At 41.9% G+C, this 18,987-nt stretch overlaps 2 protein-coding genes and 1 pseudogene across 3 annotated transcripts in view; 2 read left to right on the top strand and 1 right to left on the bottom strand.

The window, feature by feature from the left end:
• LOC147497841 (protein NRT1/ PTR FAMILY 4.6-like) overlaps nucleotides 1–18,987 on the bottom strand; it is a 79,504-nt pseudogene that overhangs the window by 11,514 nt on the left and 49,003 nt on the right. Inside the window, exons 3-4 of the transcript XR_015195269.1 lie at nucleotides 15,117–15,392; nucleotide 11,411 (exon numbers count right to left, since the gene is read on the bottom strand). The product of XR_015195269.1 is annotated as a protein NRT1/ PTR FAMILY 4.6-like (transcript). The remainder of the gene's footprint in view (nucleotides 1–11,410; nucleotides 11,412–15,116; nucleotides 15,393–18,987) is intronic.
• LOC147497843 (SNF1-related protein kinase regulatory subunit beta-1-like) lies at nucleotides 954–4,589 on the top strand. Its single transcript, XM_086560151.1, is given in 9 exon segments — nucleotides 954–1,155; nucleotides 1,271–1,344; nucleotides 1,436–1,516; nucleotides 1,637–1,772; nucleotides 1,866–2,320; nucleotides 2,388–2,550; nucleotides 3,924–3,979; nucleotides 3,981–4,301; nucleotides 4,553–4,589. Coding segments are annotated over 4 exon segments (837 nt in total). The 5' UTR covers nucleotides 954–1,155; nucleotides 1,271–1,344; nucleotides 1,436–1,516; nucleotides 1,637–1,772; nucleotides 1,866–1,955; the 3' UTR covers nucleotides 4,234–4,301; nucleotides 4,553–4,589.
• Nucleotides 4,714–8,216, top strand: LOC147497842 (brefeldin A-inhibited guanine nucleotide-exchange protein 5-like). The gene is made up of 8 exons (XM_086560152.1): nucleotides 4,714–5,025; nucleotides 5,118–5,181; nucleotides 5,277–5,511; nucleotides 5,624–5,745; nucleotides 5,832–5,890; nucleotides 5,982–6,124; nucleotides 7,504–7,626; nucleotides 7,793–8,216. Exons 1-6 carry the CDS (start codon nucleotides 4,962–4,964, stop codon nucleotides 6,032–6,034), a joined length of 597 nt encoding a protein of 198 aa, XP_086416278.1. The 5' UTR covers nucleotides 4,714–4,961; the 3' UTR covers nucleotides 6,035–6,124; nucleotides 7,504–7,626; nucleotides 7,793–8,216.

Below are 18,987 nucleotides of genomic sequence, written 5' to 3'. Positions count from 1 at the left end.
GTTTGTGCTATATTGTAGGTAAAATGAAATGTGTTTGGATCTGTGTGGTTGGCAAAGATAGCAGGGGCGATGTCGGGCTATGGGTCCGTGGGTCAACAAAAACAGCAATGAAGAGCATGGAGCCTATTTTGGATCAAAACTATCACTTGGCAGAAGAAAACTCCAAGCTATGGAAGGAGACTCGAACAAACCAAATGAATTTTGCTATGCAATTAGAAGAGATTAGGTCAACGATATTGAGGCAACAAGAACCATCCACGACCAACTCTTTTGGAACTTCCAGTAGTATACCTCGCTCCAGTAATGCAACCTCGGTATGCGATTGTCTCTTTTAATGCTTAACTTAAGCCTTTGTAAGTTGTTTGATCTTTTTATATCCAACACCTTTGTTTTTCAGCCGGAAACCTCAAAGATTGGCAAAGAAGTTAACTTACTTGGTGGTTGGCCTCTTGACATTGTCGCAACTGGATGTGTTAAAGAAGTTGACCCCACCTAGAAGTTCCATGAAAGGTGCTTGGGAGAGAGATCTTACTTAGTTTACGTTGATGAAGTACATGCACAAGATGCTGCTCTACCATGCCCTCATGATGCATGGTGTAAGAATCTAGGAGAGAGTTGCCCAGGAAATGTTATATGGCCCAAGTCATGTGTTGAGTTTCTGTCATCTACATCGCGGTCTTGAATAAGTTTACTATATTTTTTTTTGTTTATGATACATGCCTATGGGCATGTTTGACTATGTTATCTCTTTTGCTATTTTGAAACGCGTTTCTATGTTCATGTCCAAGCTACTACCAAACTGGTATCATATTTTTTTATTCAATGTAATACTTGTCTTATTTTGCTAATATCAATGTATTGAATGTTTGCTTTCTCTGTTTTTGCTAACCCATTTTTAACTCCGCCAATGCAAGTAAACTTTACGTTTGCATTTGCATTGCCGGTCCCAAGCCCGGAAAAAGGAGGAGGGAGAAGTGGTGTATAATATGTTTCTCCTTGTATTTAATTCTGTTTATTTTTCTCTGGGCTGTAGGGAAGAGCTACCAAGAGGTACAAGGGCAACCAATATCACTGTTATCCCTTCGCTAATGGCAGGTCCATCTATCACTCCTAATGTCCCCAGTAGCATCTGCCTAGCCATGTCATTGATCACAGGTCTGCATTCCAATCCAGTAGACTTGTGTGCTCATATATGATTTCCTTTTTGCAGTTTAACTCTATCAAATGCACAAATACGAATATCTAACAAATGATATACTCTATTTTGAAGACACAACCCAAGAAGATTACCATTGGCCAAAAGAAGTCATTTGATGCGCTTGGGACTACATCAACCCAGCCAAGGTACTCATTGCATTCTCTTTTAATATATATTTTTAATTTTAATTTATTTTAATCATATGAACTGTTTTATTTGGTATTACATAATAAGAAGCAAAAGGTATCTGGGGCACTTTCTGATCAAAGCATCAAACAACTAAATGATGTAACTACTGTCAGTGGAGTTAATCTAAGGGTATATATCTTTTACATTGCTCTTTATGTTATATTATACCCTGTTTGACATTTTGGGTATCTAAAATGGTAACAATTGTGTAATCTGTGCAAGTTTTGTTATTTTATTTATCATGTTTAGGAAGAGGAAGAGCAGCTATTTTCTGGCCCTAAGGATGAAGGTCGAACTTCTGAAGCAACTAGAAGGGTTGTTCAAGAAGAGGAAGAACGACTTGTATTGCAAAAAATCCCTTTACAGAGAAAATTGGCAAAAATCAGTTTAGACCCTATACTTTGTTAAGAGCCATTCTTGTTATTATCTTGTCAAATATCTTGTCATGACTGACATTTGGGTCCCCTTTTTTTGGCAGTGTCTAAATCTGGTATAAAAAGTGTAAGCAAGGATGTGGAGCGTTGTTTGCCACTGGTAAGATATTAGCAGCAGAAGAAGAAGAGATTTGATGGGGAATACGAATGGGAGAGAAGAAGGAGATAACGAGGAAGATCCTAATCGCGGATCCATCGATACGGATGATTATGAAGTCGACGGCCTTCCCCCGCCTTCCGATTCAATGTTGGGTGCTTCCAACTCACCTCCTTCGAGCCCGAGACCTTCCAGATCTCCTCTCATGTTCGCTCCTCAGCTTCCAGTGGCTCCCCTACAAAGAGGAGGTGATGCCCCACCCACTTTCAATCACATCTGGATGAACGACCCACACAATTCTCTAGACGCACCACAAGAACAAGGGATTCCTACCTTGATCACATGGACCTTTGGTGGTAACACTGTTGCTGTCCAAGGATCTTGGGACAATTGGACATCAAGGTACTCTTTATCCTCAATATCCAAACTAGACCGTAAACCTTTTTCTTACTATAATCGGTTTCTGCAGGAGGATACTGCAGAGGTCAGAAAAGGACCACTCTATTCTCCTGGTGCTTCCATCTGGTATATATCAGTACAGGTTCCTTGTGGACGGCGAGCGCAGATACATACCTGATCTTCCTTGCATAGCTGATGATACGAGCCTTGTTGATAATCTTCTTGATGTGCATGTAAGTTTTTTCTAAAAAAAATTATTATTCATGATCTGCAATCTTTTGATTGCAGTATTATGCATGTGAACCGGTTCAACTCTGCTTTAGGAACTCATGATTAGTGAAATCGGGGATCAGTCTTCTAGGCGATACACTAACTTTCATAGCACAGATTGGCTTTTAATTGAGAGCTTTCAAATTGGTCAATGTTCCCTCAAGATCAGTGGAAGCATACATGCATATCATGCTTTATCTTAGCTGAGCGTTCCTTAAGTTAGCCCTCACAATGAACTTTTGGTGCTACCTCATAATTGACCCTCACAAGAAAGCTAATGGCTACTGCATATCTATTAAGTATTTAGCCCTTTTGAGAGGGTTTACGAAGACAAGGGTAAATATTATTTGTGAAAAAGGACTTAAGTATAAAGTCAGTTTAGGAAATAATTCTACTAATACCATAAATTTAGCTTTAAATCTATGACGAAACAAACATGTCAGATAGTGGACAGACTATTTGAGTATATGTAGTTCGATTTTGATTATATTTTTTTCTCTGCTGATCTGAAAATCAATTTTCTAATGATGCATCTTTAATGTACCTACTAGATGGTTTTGATAGAACGATAGTCATTATAGAATGCAGCATACTCTTTTACTTGCTCCCTAGTGATACTAATTACATCAAAAGTGTGCCATTTAGAGAATGTATTGAATCAATTTGCTGGATTGAGGGGGTGTACACAAGATTTGGTTGGGAGGTACAGTAATGCTCTAAACAAAATTATACCTACTGTACCTGGAATCATGAAGTGTAACACATCCGTTCAGTGTTAATATTCCTAGGACAGAACATGATGAGTTGTCATTCTGAGATGTATATAGAAGATAGATTTTTGTTTATCTACATTTTACAAGCGTATGCTAGATACTTCAATTCTTAGAGGGACGACTTTAATAGGAAACTTGTACTCTACAACTCTAGCCTTTATTTCAGGTTAACTAAAGATGGAAACCAACTTTAACCTCTAAATCCTAACCTGTAGAAGACCATGAGGAGAAAAGGGGTTTAACAATGAAAATATTGTGGCATTATCTTTTGCTCTATGTACTAAACTTTGCTCTTTTTGTTGTCTGTACTAAACTTTTAAATCTAGAAAATGCTATTTTAGGGCAAAAGTTTGAGGGTTAAGATAAGCCTTGGAGGTTGGTATCATTACTTGTTTTTCTTTGTTGGCATATATAATGGGTTTTTCTCCGCCATTTGTAAAAAGTAGTTTTTTTTTTGTTCTTTTTCTGTTTCTCCTAATTACTGCTTTACATGTCTTTTTTGTTCTTTTGAAGACTCTAGCATCAACTATTTTTCTATAAAGTTGCTTGTCACTGGTTGTCAGGATTATGTGCCCGAGAATTTCGAAGGCATTGCTGAATTTGAGCCTCCTCCCTCACCAGAGCTATGGTCACACATTCCCAGGGGACGAGGACTTTGCGAAAGAGCCGGTGGCTGTTCCACCCCAGTTACACCTCACGTTACTCGGTACACAGAACGATCCTGAACCATCTACAAAGCCTCAACATGTTGTTCTCAACCATCTTTATATAGACAAAGGATGGCCTTCTCAATCTCTGGTTGCTCTTGGGTTTACTCATAGGTTTCAGTCCAAATATGTCACTGTAGTCCTATACAAGCCTCTTAGAAAATGAAGAAATGGACTCCCCCTCCTCTCCAAAATTCCCTCTGGCACTATCTGTAGATAGCAGTTTCATGTTAGGTAGGAGATCCTGTAATAGATCGACTTTTTTCTGTTTAATCTCGTATCTTACAAATTTTTTGTTGCATCTCTTACTCCTTATTCTTGAAGCATATTTCTTTTGTTTTTCTAACCAAGTTATGTATCTTGGGCTTGTTTCTTTTGAGTACTATTAAAGGAAAATAAAAAAAAAAAAAAAAAGATATTAGCATACAGATTTAGGTTTCATATTTTCTCATGGTTATGTAATCTTGATGTGATTGGGTTTCCAGTGCTTGGAGGAGAGGTTGCGAGGATTGATCAATAATTTAGTAAGAGTATCAAAACAGGTCAGTTACATGTTATGATTTCACTGTCTTGGACAATTTATATATCTTTTTTACCGGTTAAAATAAACTACTTGTTTCTTCATTTTTTAAATTTGTAGAGAGTTGATACTAAGAGGTCAAGACATCGAACTATTATCACCTCAGATGTTAGACGTCAAATTTTAGTCATGAATCGGAAGGCCAAGGAGGATTGGGAGAAAAAACAGTCTGAGGAAACTGAAAAGATCCGGAAAGTTAATGAAGTAAGTATCTAGTTCAGACAAATTTGGGCTATGAAGTTCCTTTATGTTTCTAATTTCGTTTATGGAAGTTCCTTTATGTTTTTAATTCCGCAACCCGCGCCCTTGAATCCATGTTGAAGGAGTGCTCCCCTAAAAAGTATGCCGATCTTCAAAAGGCCATCCACACCTATTTAGGTTGGTATTCATTTATTATTTATGTCAACTTATTTAATATTCCTTCTTTCTTTATTACATCATATCATATCATATTTTTGCATGTCTTGCAGACAGTACCAAGGAAACCACTTCAACCGACACGAATCAAGCATCATCTTCACTTGGGAATGCGAGGTACATACATTCTTACCAATATATTTTTTTAAACCTTCTCTGTTTATATTTAAATTAACTGGTAATTTGTCTTCTGCAATTTCTGGTTCACTTAGTTCTTCCGATGAACCCCCCATCCCAAATACAGATGGGTCACACTCAATCCCAGATACTACCCAAGGGACTGATGCTGCTAAACCAGTGGAAAGTGCTAGAGCTATTACAACTGCTTTAGCTAGTGCTGGACACACATTACAAGGGGATCAGGTGGAGCTTGTCTTACACCCACTTAGACTTGCATTTGAAACCAAGAATTTAAAACTCCTGGAGCCTGCCCTTGATTGTCTTCATGTACGTTTTTCATCTCTTTCAATCTGTAACTTGGACTTTGTGTCATTCTTTCTTTCAGTAAATCTTTTGGCTACCTTAGTCTGATGCAGTTGCTGAATGACTGTATCTACAGAAACTCATTGCTTATGATCATTTAGAAGGTGATCCTGGACTGGATGGTGCTAAAAATGCTTCACTATTTACGGACATTCTGAACATGGTTTGTGGTTGTGTTGATAATTCTTCGTCAGATGGGTACGTTGGAGATTTCCCAGTAATTTTCACAACATTTCTAGCTTGTACATGCTTCTTACTTTTGCTGACTGAATTTGTATTTGCAGTACAATTTTACAAGTTCTGAAGGTGCTTCTTACTGCTGTAGCATCACACAAGTTCAGAGGTATATTCGAGGGGTTGAACGAGAAGTTGCTTTCATTTTTTGTTAGTTTTGGAAAATTAAACTCTTGTCTTGTACATTCTTACTGCTGTAGCATCACACAATTTTGGTTTTTCTATGGCATTCAAAGCCTTCAGTGTGGAATAACAAGTACTCTAAAATTCACAGATGGGCATGAAGGAAGAGAATGATGAAGTTACGACCAAGACTAGGCTTTTATCTCTTGAGCTTTTACAGGTTAGTCCTATGGCCTTCTATGGCCTTCACTATTATCCTGTGCATATCATTGCCTCTTTGTTCATGAGATAAGCTACTTTACATTTAACAAAAAATCGTCTTTATGATGAGTGAGCATGACTCACTAAAGGAACACTTCATTGAAGTCAGTTAAGTTCGACGATCAGTTGATCACATCTCATAATTGCACCTCTTCTTTTACTTCGGACCTCAACCATGATCAGTTTATGGGAAAGATTTATGCTTACGTGTTTCAGGAATGACTTGACTTTTCGCCTAAATCTCATCAATAGGAACTTAGAAACGTACCTCAAAATTGTCAATTGCAACTTGCAAGACACCAATTTCCTCTGGTATCATCAAAATCTTAAACTAGCGCCTTTACCATACGAGAGGTTACTAATGCATCCATTCCTAACGTTTTCTTATAAGAAGATTAGATAAACCGTACCACTTAGGCACTTAATGATGTATGCATTCTCATTTTCATTTTCTCGTTTCCATTTTCACTTCACCAGCTAGTCTTCTCTGTAAAACGAGAAAATTTTCAATGTACAAGCACAATGCACTGATGGGTGGTGACCACATTGAATGATCTGGTATACACCTAACATGACAGTTTGGTACATTTTCTGCTAAAAGATACTAAATTAGGTAGGCATTGGAAAGGTAAATAAAAATGTGCCAAGTCCCAGTGCCTAGTGGTGCTACTGGCTGATGTAGAATGGAAGCTTGTCACCGTTGAGAATGTTTCAACTACTAGATGCCCGTTCTCTGTGGTAAAATTTAAGAGAGACATTTTGGAGTAGTTTGCTTCTTCTTGTATATCTTTTGCCTCTCTTGTTTCCTGTTTTCCCTGTTCCTAATTAATGGTGTCGGCCAACTTGGTATCAATGAACATGGCACACCGAATTACCGATGTAGATACGGGCGTACTGCATCAGTACAGGAGGGTGAATTTTCTTAAGAATTTTTTTCACCATTGCGTTGTGCTTTAGACCTTATTCGGGAGATAGGATGTGAAAAAAAAATACTATATGTTTGTTTACACCACTCATTTGTTGGCCAAACAATTATCACATGATCATTTTGCAAAGAACAAAAAATCAAGTGTCTTCTGTTGTTTGATGTCATGAGTGAAGTTGCTTTTTCTTTGTGGTATGTATCATTAAAAGAATGCATTGAAAGCAGCAGAGTTTCAAAGACCAAGGATATAAGCTTTATAGATTTTGCTTTAGGATCCGCACAAGGCCTAGGATCTTCAAGCATATGTCCACGGATTTAGCTACCACACTGGTTCTCTTTCTTGTGGAAGTGTTTGGTTCTTTATGAATGCATGATAAGGTTGGTATATGATTAAAATATATATGTTTTTGCAGAGTTTATTGGAAGGGGCTAGTCATTCTTTTACGAAGAATTTTCATTTCATTGACTCAGTAAAAGCGTATCTTTCTTATGCCTTGTTACGTTCGTCTGTTTCTCAATCCTCAGTTATATTCCAGGTAACCTTCATGTTTCAGTTTTGCCTTCTTTCTATTTTTTATGCTTGATGCTTTGTGATTTATTCCAATGGTACTAATTAGATTTTTCACAATATGCAACTGGAATCTTCACTGTGCTTCTGCTACGTTTTAGGGAAAGCCTTAAAGTAAGTATGCATTGTTTCAGGAGCTCTTGTGGGTCTACTAAAACCTGGTACGATGAGCGTGTTTGGGACACTTCTTGTCATATGGGGCCTTGTCAAGGAAGGGTTTCTTGGGAAACCTGTGAATACAGATCCTGCAAAAGCATGTTGATTGTGCTAGTATGTGCTTTCATTTGTATAAAGTATGATGTTAATAAAATTGTTAAAAGTAGTCCGGCTCGACCCTTGGTGAAACCCCTGCAAAGATTCTTGTGGGTTTGATTGAAATGATAGAATTTTGTATGACCTGCAGGTGTGACGCAAATTGTATGAATTGTATATATGGTGCCAGAATCAATTTTTTTTATCCAATTCAATACATTTGCCACGGCCATAAACTGTGGCTAAATATTAGATACAGTCCAATAAAAGGCATTTGCCACGGCCTAGAACTGTGGCTAAATTATATATCCATTCCACAAAATGCAGGGGTACGGGGTCGTGTGAGCATTAGCCACGGTTTAGTGCTATGGCAAGCGGAAAAATTCACCACGGCCCATGTAACGGTTTATAACCGTGGCATAAAATGAAGCTTTACCCACGGTCGTTAGCCGTGGCCAAAGATTAGCCAAGCGCATTGGCAATCGGTCAGGCAACGGCCTTTATAATAACGTGGCAAAAGGTCTTTAGCCACGGCCAATGACCGTGGCAAATGCTCAGTATTCTTGTAGTGCGTGAAGAGATTGGTTCGCAGATCCGAGGGAGAGACTTCGCATCCCAGGAAGAGGCAATCATAACAATTACAATGCGCCGCCAGGAAGGAGGAAGTGGAGGCGGCAGAGAGACCGAAGACCCTGGATGAAATAGAGATAGTGAATATAGGGGTAGGGGACGAGGAGAAGTTCACATCGATAGGATCCGGTTTGGCTGAGGAGTGGAAGATCAAGTTGGTACAATTTTTGTTTGCCAATAAAGAGGTATTCGCATGGACGATTGAGGATGTCACCGGGTTGGACCCTGAATTCGCATGCCATCAGTTGCACATGAGGAAGGATGCTAAGCCTGTGAGATAGAAGATGCGAAGCATCAGACCGAAATATGCCGAGGGGATCCGTGAGGAGGTAGAGAGGTTGAAAGGGGTTGGTATAATACAAGAGGTGGCGTTCACCGACTGGTTGTCCAACGTGGTCGCGGTACTAAAGAAAAATGGCAAGGTTCGTATGTGTGTCGACTTTACCGATGTTAACTCAAAATGTCCAAAAGACAGCTACCCCATGCCGAGAGTAGACGAATTGGTGGATAGAACCGCGGGGTTCAAGATATTCTCTTTCATGGACGCATCCATGGGATACAATCAAGTCACGATGTATGGGCCAGATCAGGAAAAGACAACCTTTGTGGTAGAAGGCGGTACGCATTGCTATACCAGAATGCCTTTTGCATTGAAGAACGCCGGGGCTACATTTCAACGGTTGGGAGAGAGAATGCTTGAAAGCAAGATTCGCAAGGGGATTGAGATATACATCGACGATATGGTGGAGAAGAGTATGTCAAAAGAGGAGCATTTGTAGGGTCTGAAAGAGACATTTGAGATACTGCGGGCGCACAATTTGAAGCTCAATCCAGATAAGTGTACTTTCGGCGTGACCACGGGAAAGTTTCTGGGCTACATTGTTACTCTACGGGGAATAGAGGCTAACCTTGAGCAGATAAGAGCCTTGGTAGATATGTCGTTGCCGCGGGACGACAAAGAGGTGTAGAGACTTATGGGAAGGGTCACGGCCTTGAACAGATTCATCTCTAAATCGTTAGATAAATGTAAGCCGCTGTATCGATTGTTGAGGAACACTCCAAATTTCTTATGGACTTCAGAATGCGATGAGGCGTTTCAGGAATTGGAGAGTTACCTGGGCAAGGCCCCTCTATTGTCGCGACCTAAGCAGGGAGAGAAACTTTACTTGTATCTGGGGGTCACGGAATATGCAGTTAGTTCGGTGCTGGTTCGAATCGTGGGCAAGATAGAGAAGTCGGTATACTTCCAAAGTAAAACATTGTTGTATGCCGAGACCCAATATAGTAGAGTGGAAAAGTATGCGTTGGCATTGGTGTTCTCTGCTTTGAAGTTGAAACCGTGTTTTGAGGCACATTCGGTAGTGGTATTAACAAATCTGCCTTTGAAACAAGCGCTAAAAGCAGAAAAATCGGGGAGGATGGTAAAGTGGGCAGTGATATTGAGTGCGTACGAGATACAATATTAAATTAGAACTACGGAAAAGCCGCAGATTATGGCAGAATTTCTAGCGGAGTTTCCAGCTGAGGATCCCACCTGGGGAGAAGAGATGGTCATGGAGCCAGGGAAGACTATTGAGCAGGATTTCTTGGACCCTTGGGACGGTGGAGAGTGTTTGCCGATGGGTCAGCCACAGATGCGTGCAGTGGGATAGGAGTAGTGTTAGTTACACCAGACAACAACAGGATGGAACTGACCATGAAATTAGGATTCGCAGCGTCTAACAATGAATCAGAGTATGAGGCGGTAATAACGGGTATGAGAATGGCCGAGGATGTGGGGGGTAAAAGAGCTGACGGTGTATTCAGACTCAAATCTGGTAGTTTGTCAGGCAAATGGTGGGTTCGCCGCGCAGTGTCCGCGGATGGCGAGATATTTGAAAGTGGTGCAAAAGAGGTCCACTAGGTTTACAAAGATCAAGTTCGTGCATTTGGGCCGCGGTGAGAACAAACATGCCAACGCTTTAGCATATGTGGCCGTAGCAATACCCGGGTCGGAGGAGAGAGTGATAAAGATAAAACGATTGGAGAAACCAAGCACCGAGGAAATGGAAGAGGGAGTATCGGAGGTATGTCAGACCGAGGAAGAAGAAGAGAGTTGGATGAATCCCATCAAGAGCTTTTTATCTGGGGACATGGTGACAAACAAAAAGGAGAGGAGAAGATTGGAGCAGACTTCTCAGAGGTATATCCTGTTAGAGGGGGAGCTGCATCAAAAGAACTTCAATGGACCCTTGCTGAAGTGTCTAGGACCGAGGTTGGCCTCTGAGGTATTAGCGGAGCTACATGGAGGAGATTGTGGAAGCCATTCAGCGGGAAGGACCACAGCCCACCGGCTCCTAACACAAGGCTACTTTTGGCCCCATATAAAGAGAGACGCGGTGGAGTGTGCTAAGCGATGTGACAAGTGTCAGAGATTCTCTCAATTGATTTTTGCACCAGCAGAATCACTACATAGTGTATCTAGCCCATGGCCATTTGCGATGTGGGCGATGGACATAGTACGTGGGTTCGCTTCCCATGGCCAGCGGCAAGAGGAGGTTCATGCTAGCGGCCACCGACTATTTCATCAAGTGGATAGAGGATGTACCCTTGCAGCAGGTGAAGGAGGCGCAAATAATCAAATTCTTATGGGAAAACATTATATGTAAATTTGGATTGCCATATCATCATTACGGACAATGGAACTCATTTCACGGGAGCAAAGGTATAGGTGTTCTTGGAGGCATACAAGGTGAAACAGGGGTTCTCGGCTCCATACAATCCCGAAGGCAACGGATAGGCGGAGTCTTCTAATAAAACCATTATGAACATTATGAAGAGAAAGTAAGAGAATAAGAAGGGGGCATGGGCCGACGAACTGAATCATGTACTCTGGGCCTACGGAACCACTCCGCGGACTTCCACTGGAGAAACTCCCTTCTCCCTGGCGTACGGTGTTGAGGCCGTGACCCCCTCGGAAATGGTGGTAGCCACGACCCGAACAAGGGCAATAGAAGAGGGTTTGAACAGTGGCATACTGGCGAATGACCTGAATTTGGCAGAAGAGAGGAGGGACATGGCCCGTATCAGGTTAGAGGAGTATCACCGACGTCTCCAGAGACAGTACATCAAGAGAGTCAAGCTGCGGAGGTTCAAGATAGGAGATTCTGTGCTGCGACGAGTGACGCCCATCACCAAGAGGGAGCGCGATGGAAAACTGGGCCCAAACTGGGAGGGGCCCTATACAGTGGTCGATGTAGGAGGGGCTGGCACTTATAAGTTGTGGACCGCGGAGGGGAGAGTAATAGATTGCCTTGGAATGTGAGAATGTTAAAGAAATTCCACACTTGAATGTAATGGGAATCCAGAGCCAAACACTGGAGCTATTTGTAAATATATAATACAATGACACTTTTGAGAGGGAAATTTCACTCATTATACATAAATTCAACAATAAAACTAAACACGGCTTGGGAGAAAGAGACCTTCGCGGACGAGAGGTCCGAATCCAAATTAGGGCAGGAGGAGCTGACCCCAACAAGCTTCAAGACCTACTAGAGCTCGCGGAGTGGGGTGAGCCCTCCACGGAGGAAAGGCTTAGGCCGCACCTGGGGGCAACGAGAGAGCCCCAGCTGCCGGCGAAGTCACTCCAAGAGAGAGGCCACGGGGAGGGAGGAGCCTTTCGTGGGCGAGCTATTCAAGTCATGTCTATGGCGAGATGAGCTGCCCCAACTGGCTTCATAGCCTATTAAAGCTCGGGAAGTGGGACGAGCCATTCGCGGATGAAAGGCCTGAATCACACATGGGGGCAAGAAAAGAGAGGGTCCCAATGAGGACATAGGCGATTAGAGAGAGAGTCGAGATGGAAAGGGATGAATAGCAGCACTTCGGGCAAAGCAATAATTAAAACAAAGAGACCATACATATAGTGCAGGGGAGCAAAACAGTTTCAACAAAATAAGTACACAATGGAAAAATAGCAACGGCGTACACAGATATCTGAGTTAGTTACAAAATGGGGGAGCACATTCGAATGCACTCAGCAAAACAACGAAATAGCCAACATGGGGGCAAGTATGAGTTCTGTAGTGGGGCTTCAGTAGGGATGGAATGTTCAGGGGAGCTCGTGGCATGTTCTGGAGAAGTATTCTCACAAACAGGGTCTTCTGGCAGCGGGTGGGTTGGAAGTAGCAACATCAACTGGGTCCGCGACAACTGGGTCTGCTGACAGAGGAGACTGAGGCTTGGCTGGGACGAGTCGGCCTTCCTTGATCAAACGGGCATATTCTTCAGAGAGCTTTTTAGCCACGCGCTTATCAGCTTAAGCTTTGAAGCTTATCCACAGTTGCTCCATGTCTTGGGTATGTTGCAGAAGGAGGGCGGTGGTACTTTCGGTACGCTGGAGGACAAGGGCTTCCCGCTACTTGCTCAAGTGGTCATTTACTCCATCTATGAAGTTTTGATGCGAAACTTCAGCAGTCCTCAATTCATCCTCGGCTCGAAGCTTGGCCATATTCGCGGCTTCCAGATCAGTTTGGAGACAGACACAGGTGGCCCTCAATCCACTGGGACCGCCAACCTCCTTCTCAAGTGATTCCACAGTATTCAAGGGGGAGAAGAGGCCGCGGATCATGTAGGACATGTCCAAGCTCACCTAGAAATGAGGGAGAAATCAGAATAATGGAGAGGGCAAAGAGTGATGTGCAGTAAAAGTAGGGCGTACCTTCTCCCAGCCGGCGTAGAGGGAGGTGTGATTCTTTTCAAAGGTCCCAGTATCTGCATAGGCCATGTCACGGGGGAGATGTGAACCATAGAATGGGGCAGAGTATTTACCCAAGGTATGTAGAGCGGGATCAGTCAACAAGGGAGTCCTAGAGGAGCCCAGATTGTGAATTTGTTCAAAGACTACGGACGTCACACCGATGTAAAAACGGGATTTAGAGTCGGTCTTCCAACCTGTGCAAGAGAAAAATAAAGATAACGAGTAAGTCCGCGACATAACCAACATGAGAAAGAGAAGTAGGTAATCGAACTCACCGCGAGGCAGAAAAGTGAGGTGATTAAGAGTCACTTAAGGAGGTATATCTACGGACAAGAAGTTACCAGAGACATACAGGGGGTAGTGATGCCATGTTTTATCCGAGGTGGTGATTCGGAGAGCAAAATATTGTTTGCCGGGACGGACGCAGAAGGAGTGATATCCCACGCTCACGTCCTTGGTGCTTTTACGTATGTAATAGTGGGAAATTATGTCGCGGAGGACTATCTGGGGCTCATGGTTTTGGTTGTAGTCGTTCGCGGCATACATGCTACGCTAGAAATTTCCTATACCTTGGCAAGGGGGAATGTTGAAGTGGTTGCACAATTCAACGTCTAATAGAGACAGCGGGAGCCGCAAACCTGAGACAATTTGACCAACCGTGGCCACGAGACATCCCGGTCTGTGAGGAACTAAATGAGGAAAGTGAGTCACATCAGGCACGTGCTCAAAGAGGATGTCATCTGGAATGCCATAGCCAACCCTAATCACTTTTAAGTTAGGTCGACGGGAGCATGGGGGAGGCGGTGGAAGTTTAAAGGGCCGCCCAGTGGTGAAGGGGGTCTCGGTAGAGTCCGCCAGAGGAGGGGACGCCTCCGCATATGACCGTGAAGAAGACGGACCCTCTGATTGGGAGTCTGACATCTGGGGAGAGGCAAGGAAGATGAACAGTTCACAAAAAGAAATGCAAGAGAGAAGGGAAAAGACAACCAACCTGGTGCACCGATCTAAGGGCAAAAATAGACGTCCGAGCAAGCAGTGAACAGAGGAAGGAAGGGGGAGAAGAACTCGAAGAAAGGGGAAGGGCTGGCTGCAAGGAGGAGATGGGGATAGTGAGGGAAGAAAGAAGGCAGTCAAAAATGGCGTTTGGTGAGAAGCAAGGAGAAGAGTGAGAAGCAAATTAGGAAGAGAGAGGAGCGAACGAAATTTGAAGTGCAAAGGGGGTAAAAAAGTAAAAGTAGTGGAGCAGAAACCAAGGAGCCGTCAGTTGAACCAGAGGAAACACGACACGTGGAGGAACGAGAAACAATGCAGTTCAAACCGTGCACGCGTGGGACACGTGTACGAGTAATAATGGTGCGTAAAGCAGAAGCTAAGAGAAAAGGCGGGCAAAGATGGGTTCTTGACTCCGCAAACACTCAGGAGGCTCGCGGACTCGAGAGGGGGCATTGTAGCAACCCAATTTGTGATTGCTGGGGTCCGGCAGCCGATGGATCCGGAAATAGGATATACGGTGGAATGGGAGGCATTCTAGCAGGGTCGCAGCCACATGAACCGGGTGGGAGGGGGATGAACACTGTGAACCGAGAGCTGGCAGTGGAAGGCCGCGAACCAAAACTGGGGCTAGCCAGAGTCATACTATCATGGCACATGCGTACCACGAGCGATGAGAAAAACCCTAGGACCATACAAAAACCCTACACGCGGGAATCGATGGACCAAAAGATAGAGGGACATATGGAGGGCCTCAAAAAAGGGGGGAGGGGGAAGAGAGGAGAAGAGAGGGAAAAAAGAGGGTGGGAGGGCTCGAGAGTGAGAAAAGAGGTCACAACAGCTACCAAGGCGCCACAAGAAAGGCAAAACACAAAGTAATTGAAAAATGTGGATCTTTGCTTCCTTCCTTCTAGAGTGCTTTCGTCAAACTGCTTGGCTCCTAGCGCTGGTAACGATCCTTTTATGCCTCCAATTCCTAGTGCAGTCAAGTAAAGTCCACCAAATAACATTGCTGACTTCCAGTTTGAGACTTCTTCACATGAAATGCTGGTGTTAAATCGACTACATGGTGGGGGCTTCAGAGATGGTAAGTGTGCTTAGACTGTTAGCATCAGAAGGCCCTGTTCAATGGCCAAACTTGAGTCCTAGGAAGAATATTTTTAGGAGCATTTTATTCATAAACTTCAGTTATTCATTCTCATTTAATCATTTCCATCTATTTAAGTTGGAAAAATAATTTGGTTCCAAAGTTCATAGTGTGAAGAACACAAGGAATGTGGAATTCGGCCTTGACATTTTTTATCTTTTTATTTATTATTTATTCAACATCTGTTTATATTTTGTCATTCGGAAACAAGACGTTGAGACCTAAAATCTGTTCAGGCTTGGCTCTTTGCAACTAGAGCTGAAATTTAGCGAACCAAAAACGACTAAACATTGAGAAACTTTCATCTTTTACTTCAAAACATTTCTTGTGTTCATCAGAATGCAAAACTTGTTGTAGTTCAAGTCAGAATACGGCTTTCTGAAAAGTCTTCTCCCTTTAGCACCATGCCTTACATGGTCAGAAATCATAACTAAATGGGATCAGTGGTCTGAAAGTTCAAATACATAACATATTTCACCTGAACTTCTTGAATTCTATATATATATGGTGTAGAATCTGGTGCACATGATGAAGGCTTGGAATCATGGGGAGTTGCCCAAGATTCAGGCTCTTCTAACATGCTAAGTATTCTCTTCCAATATTTATTTTTATTTTATTTGTTTGTTGGCTAAAGTTGAGATTTGAAGACTCAATTTATAATTTCTTTCACAATATTAGTACCTTAAAGAAAGGCCATCTTTTGGCCAAAATAAGCGCCTAAATGACAAATATAGCTTTTTAACATTTTTTTAATCAGCTATACATGACACATGAGCAATATGACAAAATTTTCTACCACACAAAAAATAAATGATAAAATACTAGTATACTGCTATGCAGTGGGGGTTGAATGGAGAGGGAGAGGGATGGAGAGAAGAGAAGAGATGAGGAATGAGGATAGAAAAAAACCAACTAAATGACCTTTTGTCCACATACCCCCCTCGCCCTCCGCTCACTTGACTAGTATACTGCTATATAGTGGGGGCGTGAGCGGAGAGAGAGAGGGGAGAGGGAGAGATTGAGAGGGTGTAGAGAGGGAGAGATTGAGAGGGCGTTGAGAGGGAGATGGACGAAGAGAGGAAATAAGAGATGAGGAATGAGGACAGACATACATAAACCAACCAAATGACTTTTTGTCCACATACCCCCTCTGCCCATAACGTTTGCTCCGCTTGCTTGATTATGTATTTGGTTGGTTCAGAGTGACTCATTTCGAGGTAACAACATAAACATGAATTTCGTACTAATGGAGTAATGGATAAAGTCTCCAAAATTCCCAAAAGTATATAAAAATACAGTGAAAGTGTCGAACATAATTTCATGAGTTCAGATTGTGGGAATTATTTCAGTTCAGGAATTCATGACTATAGGTTCCACTCTGAGTGCCTGAAAGATTCCCTCTCCCTAGTACTTGTGGTAAATGATCACTATTCATTTTAAATTTGGCAAATATGTATCATGGATCATTTGATGATGGTAAGTTGGTAACATACAATGTCACTTATAGCAAAATGAAAGGTGTGCGTAAGGTTATGGGCCACATGTCCTAAAATATGTCAAAGGTTTGTGCATTTGATGTTAGTTTGATTATATTAATTATATATATAACTAGTACATAGCCCGTGCCGTACTGCACTGAAAAGCCCAACCGAAACCCGCCCAGCAGAAGCCCAGTTAAAAAAACCCCACCGGCTACTAAAAAGTCCAACAACCTTTGTTGACTTCAATAATGATCCACTACTCCTGTTGCCCCTTATTATCTTGCCCACACCCCATAAGCTTTTAGATCCGCCATGCATAAGTTAGATCCAAAGGTTAGGGTTGTTTTTGTGGGGCCCACACCATTCCTTTTTATTAGACTAGTATATTGCCCTTGCCGTACGGTTATAAGGAAAAGCCCAATCCATACGGCGTTGAGTTTTTTAAAAATTGCAATTGAAGCCTAGTCCCACAAATGCCCTGCTGAAACCCATCCGAATTGCAACCGAAGCCTAGTCCCAAAAAAACTCAACCGCACTTGTTGACCACTATCAGCACACCCCCATTAGCACTTTTGGATGCTCCACGTCATAAACAAAATCTAAAGGTTAAGGATTTGGGTGGTTGGTCCCACCCTCCCCTTCTTTGTTATATAGCACAATCTCACAAAAGCCTAGTAGAAACCTATACGAATTGCAACCGAAGCCCAGTCCCAAAAAAACCCAACCGCACTTGTTGACCACTATCAGGCTTATAAGCGCACCCCCTATTAGGACCCTATTAGCACTCTTGGATGCTCCACGTCATTAACAAAATCCAAAGGTTAAGGATTGGGATGGTTGGTCCCACCCTTCCCTTCTTTGTTATATACGACAAGGAAAATGCCAGTCCCACAAAAAGCTAGTAGAAACCCATCCGAATTGCGACCGAAGCCCAGTCCCAAAAAAGCCCAACCGCACTTGTTGACCACTATCAGTTTGGAGAAAAGAAAAGAGACGATACTATGGGCCAGTTTGCATTTGCTAAACAAACATACCACCAAATAGCCCTAGATTCCGCCATGTCACAAGCAGGCTGCAACATGAGAAAAGCTGTTTGGACCATTGGAGGCCTTACGGGCCCCACACTTCCTTATTTGTTATATAGACTAGATATTACCCGTGCCTTCAGCACGGATGTCCTTATTGTGGCTACCCATTTAAATGATGAATTTCAAAAATATAATCTCAATATATCTTAATAGTTGCATAACTTCAATAGCAAAACAGTTGTAATAATTTAAGTGTAACTAAAATCAATTGCAAACTGCAAAAACTTGTACTATCCAAAACCAAGACGACCTCCAGATGTTATATAAATATAAAGCTTTTAATACAAATGTTAGACTATCAATGGCCCATTTGTTTCATTATTGTACCTTCTCATTCAATGAGGAACATAAAATCTTCCAATTTTGGAAAATGTATAGAAAATAACTTTGGTATTACATTAGTCCTCAAAACTTTTGCAATCTTTCACCAAAACAAAGTCCACTTGGATGATGCTTGTGTGCTATAATTAACACCACCTCATATAGCACTCTCATTCTCATTTGCAAAGAAAAGGATCACATTTTTTTTTGTATTCAACTGTCAAGCTATTGTCGTATTCATCTTTGAGAAATCAATCAACTTTTCTTTTTAGGGACCAACTTCAGCATCAAGCTATTGACATGAAAAGTTCTCAAAAAAAAGCCAAGACATATCATACGTGGTCAGAGTAATTTTTCATCATGTTATGTGCAAGAGGACAAAGTAAGGAACTAAAGAAAAAATCAGATTGAAAGCACAAAGAAAATTATACAATGAAGCGCAAAAATTGCAATCAAGAAAACCTTGCAATATAAGGTTCATTCAATGTAAAGAGAATATAACAACGGTCTTATATAGCGATACGAATCTCAAAAGAAAACAAAACTTGACTAAAAGCTCCATGCCAAAAAATGCATTACACATTTGCATTTTTTTTTATGTATTTCTAAAGTCAGATATAAAGTGAGATGTACAATCTCGTAAGGACGATAGTAGAGTTCTAGCTACGACTGATTCATT

This window comes from Coptis chinensis, chromosome 5 (assembly GCF_015680905.1).
Source record: "Coptis chinensis isolate HL-2020 chromosome 5, ASM1568090v1, whole genome shotgun sequence".
NCBI lineage: Eukaryota > Viridiplantae > Streptophyta > Magnoliopsida > Ranunculales > Ranunculaceae > Coptis > Coptis chinensis.
The sequence above is the reverse complement of the archived record's forward strand: the minus strand, read 5'-3'. Positions and strand labels throughout refer to the sequence as shown.

Bases quoted from the DNA above. Each gene is read 5' to 3' on its own strand.
- LOC147497842 (XM_086560152.1), top strand. From the start codon at position 4,962: ATGTTGAAGGAGTGCTCCCCTAAAAAGTATGCCGATCTTCAAAAGGCC. The intron at 5,026-5,117 runs GTTGGTATTCAT...CATGTCTTGCAG, and splicing joins GGCCATCCACACCTATTTAG to ACAGTACCAAGGAAACCACT. The intron at 5,746-5,831 runs GTACGTTGGAGA...TTGTATTTGCAG, and splicing joins GATAATTCTTCGTCAGATGG to TACAATTTTACAAGTTCTGA.